The sequence below is a fragment of the Octopus bimaculoides genome, chromosome 8 (assembly GCF_001194135.2).
Source record: "Octopus bimaculoides isolate UCB-OBI-ISO-001 chromosome 8, ASM119413v2, whole genome shotgun sequence".
In the NCBI taxonomy this organism is placed as follows: Eukaryota; Metazoa; Mollusca; class Cephalopoda; order Octopoda; family Octopodidae; genus Octopus; species Octopus bimaculoides.
Window position 1 is genome coordinate 29,057,159 of NC_068988.1, and position 5,017 is coordinate 29,062,175.

Below are 5,017 nucleotides of genomic sequence, written 5' to 3' on the forward strand. Positions count from 1 at the left end.
ATATATATATATATATATATATATATATATATATATATATATATATTGATCTATTGATCAATTGAGGCAAATTGAATTACCATTGTTTTTAACTTGTTTCTTCTATATCAATACTTGTAAGAATCAGTTTGTCTGGAGTCCTACAGATTAACAATATAGAATTGCGATGAACCATAATCTTGAACCCTACCAACAGATTACCAGGAGCTCTTTACTAATCTGAGTAATATTGTTATCTTGCTGTGCCAACAGAGAACTAATGAAGTATTTTGCCCGGATTGATATCCTTCACTATTTGTTTTCTCGCTCTCGCTTTCTCTCACTGTCTTTGTATATGTATATATATGTATATATACATGTGGGTGCTGTGTGCGCCATTGCTTGTGCGCCATATCTTATATTTATTTTTCCTTTCTTTCAGACTGCCACTTGAAACACTTTCACTATCACTTAATTGCTCTCTGTGTATGGATCAGTGCTGCCGTATGGGCGTTCTTTCCACTGTTTGGATGGGGCAGGTATAAACTCTATCTTATTTTTACCTGATTAGACCGGGAATTGAATTGCACATTGCAACAGTATAGGCTTACAAAAATACATATATATATGTATACGTGTGTGGGTGTCTACGCGCATGTGTCTGCACACGCGCATGTGGATCACGTATGTGTATATGTGTGCGTGTATGACCTTTTCCATTTTTAAATATTTGATGTCTTTTTATAAGGAAGGAGCTGATTTTTAACGAAAACACAAAACTCCATCGTTGTAATGTAGACAACTAAAAGAATACTAAATTTAGAACTTGAAAAGATCTCGCATACTTTTACTGTTCCACTTACAGAGTTATATGCCTTTTAAATAGTTGATTTCTTTCACTGAAAATCTCAGCTTGTCCATGTAACTTAGGTATATACCCATAAAATCATTTATTGCTATAAAGGTGAATTTATAAGCTCTATGTAAAAGTGTGGGGTTTTCGAAGCATGTATATATATGTATATTCAACTGAATTTCAATAATTTAAACAATGGTCGCTTTAGCGTAAAACTATCGTAGAAAATTAAAAGTATTTATCTTGTGTATTATAACAAATTTGCTGTTTACTCTACGAAGCGTATTGAATAATCTTAATTATATTGCTGTCAAATTTTGGCAGATGTCCAGCAATTTGAGGGGCGGGGTAAGTCGATTATATCGACTCCAGTACTCAGTCGGTACTTATGTTATCGACCCTAAAAGAACGAAAAGCAAAATCGACCTCGGCGGAATTTGAACTCAGAACGAAAAGACGGACGAAATGCCGCTCAGCATTTTGCCTGGCATACTAACGATTCTGCCAGCTCGCTGCCTTGGTAGACGGAAACTGAAAGAAGCCCATCTCATATATATATATATATATATATATATATATATACATACAGATGTGTGTGTGTGTGTGTGAATGTCTGTTTTTGTCCCCTACCACCGATTGGCAACCGGTGTTGATATATTTACGTCCCTGTAAATAAGCGGTTCGGCAAGAGTGACCGATAGAATAAGTACCAGGCTTCAAAATACGTAGTGCGGTCGATTCGTTCGACTAAAATTCATCAAGGCGGTGCTCCAGCGTTGCCGCAGTCTAATGACTGCAACAAGTAAAAGAATACATACATAACGAGGCGATTCAGAAAATCCAGGTGAATACCTCAATCAACACTCCATGCGAACTCCAAACTAAACCGGAAGTATAGAAGAAAAAACAACAACAATCCATTAAATCCGAAATACTGCGCAACAACTGAAAACCCAGTGTATAAAATAAAGGAATAGAATTGCCGGGGCGCACTTATTAATTAGATACAATCGTTTCAATAACCATCTTATATATATATCAATTAATATGCTAGATCATATACACAGAGGTTATATTAAGCCAGTGTAGTTTTAAAAGAAAATCCCAACCACTCATCTCATCAGGATTTTTAAGTATGTATTACTTAATACATTCAACTGTTACATTTGTGAAGCACAAGTATGGGGTAAGGTTTTGACTTTTCATTATAGAAACGACTATTAAACCAGAGAAAATCATGAACTAAAAAGCGGACGTAAAAGCTTTAGGCCGTTCTTAAATGGTTGAAATATGTTGTTGAGCTGTGTGTCTGTGTGTCTGTCTGCCTATCTGTCTGTCTGCCTGCCTGTATGTATGTCTGTCTATGTATATATGTACGAATGTATATATGTATGAATGTATATATGAATGTATGAGTGTTTGTGTGTATGTATGTGTATGTATATATGCATGTATATATATGTATGAATGTATGTATGCATGTTTATTTGTATGTATGTAAATATGGATATGTATGTTTGTATGTATGTTTGCGTTTGTTTGTATGCTTGTATGTATGTATATATGTATTTATGAATGTATGCATGCATGTTTATTTGTATGTATGTATGCATGTATGTAGGTACCTATGCATGTGTGTATGTATGTAGCAATGTACGTGTGTGTGTATACATGTATGTATGTACGTATGTATGTGCGTGTGTATGCATGTAGTAATGTATGTGTCTGTATGTATATATATGTATTTATATATGTACGTTTATTTCTTTTGGCTCAAACAGAAGATTTTATAAAGTATTTTATTCACCGTTTCTTTTCTATAGTTTAGCTGGATATATAAAAGTGTTGCCGTTTTGATTCTTTCCCTGTGGAGAACCCAACATGTTTATATGGCTATTTGAATGTTCCAATATCTATCTTAATGCGCAGGCTTGCTAACGACCAGTTCAAGATAATAGAAGTGACACTTCATAACATACTACAACACAGTTGCATCTGTATATTTTATGCATTAGTATTTGCTGTTGTAGACGAACCATTCGTATTTCGATAGAAAATGAATTCGACAGCATTGCAAGGTATTCGTTTGGCTGTTCTGAGGAAATATATAACACCTTTCGTCATTTGAGGTGGCGAAATGGCAAAGTTGTTAGATCTTCGAGAGAAAATGCTAAACGTCTTCCGGTCCTTTAAGTTCTTCGCTCAAACCCTGCCAATAGCAACTTTGCATTTCATCCCTTCGAGGTCGAAACGGTAAAGTATCAATATAATACTAGTATCAATGTAGTTGACAAGCCATCTCCCCTAAAATTTCAGATCTTGTGCTTTTAGTTGAAAGAAAAAAAAAATGTCAGTGTATGCGACAACCTGGCAGAATCATTAGCTCGTCTGACGAAATGCTTAACGGCATATCTTCCGGCTCTTTAAGTTCTGAGTTCAGATCCCATCGATGGCAATTTTGCATTTCATCATTTCGGAATCGATAAAATAAAGTACCAGGCAAGTACAAAGGTCAGTGTAGTTGACGAACCATTTCACCTAAAATTTCAGGTCTTGTGCCTATAGTTGAAAGAAAAAGAAAATGTCATTGGATTCGATGGCCTGGCAGAATCGTTAGTACAATGAATGTGTATCAGTTATAGTGTATTAAAAATAAATAAAACTGATGTTCGGTTGATATCATAATACATCCATTATATTTATTTTAGAGTAATTGTTTAGGCTTTAACATCCTCGCAGTATTTCCTCAGCTATTACGTTCCGAGTTCCGCCGAGATCATCTTTGCCTTTCATCCTTTCGGTGTCGATAAAATGAAGCACCGGTCAAACATCGGTGTCTCCTCAAAATTACTGGCGATGAACCCTGCAACGGACCGGCGTCTTGCTTAGTTTATCTGCAATAAATTCTTTATACTTCTACAATGCACAAAATATATTATTTTTTTATACAATTTCTGATAATAATTAATAGAAAAAATACAGTAGGATTTGTTTCTATATACATCGAATAGCTATGAGGAACCAGTACAGCAAAATTGGAATCAAGGGGCCCATAGGCAAAAAATCGTTGAGAACCACTGGACAAAGTTGACTGAAAATTCAATTTTCTTTCTATTATAGCTGGAACATTTCAACTTTTCTAGGTTTTACTTGAAGTTTGGGTTGCTTAATATCTCTTTACCTTTTGCTTGTTTCAATCATTGGAACGCGACCATGCTGATGCACAGCCTTGAGGGATTTAGTCGAACAAATTAACTTCCGTATTTACTCTTTTACTCTTTTGCTTGTTTCAATCATTTGACTGTGGACCATGCTGGAGCACCGCCTTTAGTCGAGCAAATCGACCCCAGGACTTATTCTTTGGAAGCCTAGTACTTATTCTATCGGTCTCTTTTGCCGACCCGCTAAGTTACGGGGACATAAGCACACCAGCATCGGTTGTCAAGCGATGTTGGCGGGGGGGGGGGGACAAACACAGACACACAAACATACACACACACACGCGCACACACACACAAACACACGTGCACACACACATATATATACATATATGCGACAGGCTTCTTTCAGTTTCCGTCTACCAAATCCACTCACAAGGCTTTGGTCGACCCGAGGCTATAGTAGAAGACACTTGCTCAAGGTGCCACGCAGTGGGACTGAACCCGGAACCATGTGGTTGGTAAGCAAGCTACTTACCACACAGCCACTCCTACGCCTATTTAACTAATTTTCTTTAAAGTCTGGTACTTATTCTGTCAGCTACTTTTGCCGAACTACACGGCTCTACCTGCGTTCGTTTTAATCTGCATTTAAACCTTTTCAAACTTTTAGACTTATTAAATTTCCTTAGTTATTAAAAAAAATACATCTCTTAAAATTCTACAGAATATCGAACCTAAAACCCGATACCGAAAGTTTACTTATGAACAACGAAAATAAACGTTTTATAGACACATCAGAAACATCGTATTTACTTATTTGAAGAGATGTAGCTACCGTTATTAAAGGAAATATTTCCAACTGGGTGCCTTAAAGACAACGCTTGCAGCGACAGTATCACATGGGAAGATAATAATTTGTAAGCATTTGCTGCAGTAAAGGATATGTTATACAGTTACATCACAAACTGTTATTTTATATCGCAACCACTGGCTTTGATATATACTCGACAGTTTTATATAT

At 36.1% G+C, this 5,017-nt stretch overlaps 1 protein-coding gene across 1 annotated transcript in view; it reads left to right on the forward strand.

Moving 5' to 3' along the window:
* LOC106875959 (visual pigment-like receptor peropsin) overlaps positions 1 to 5,017 on the forward strand; it is a 183,431-nt gene that overhangs the window by 164,380 nt on the left and 14,034 nt on the right. The window contains exon 4 of the mRNA XM_052970019.1: positions 422 to 518. Coding sequence (XP_052825979.1) covers positions 422 to 518 — 97 coding nt within the window. The remainder of the gene's footprint in view (positions 1 to 421; positions 519 to 5,017) is intronic.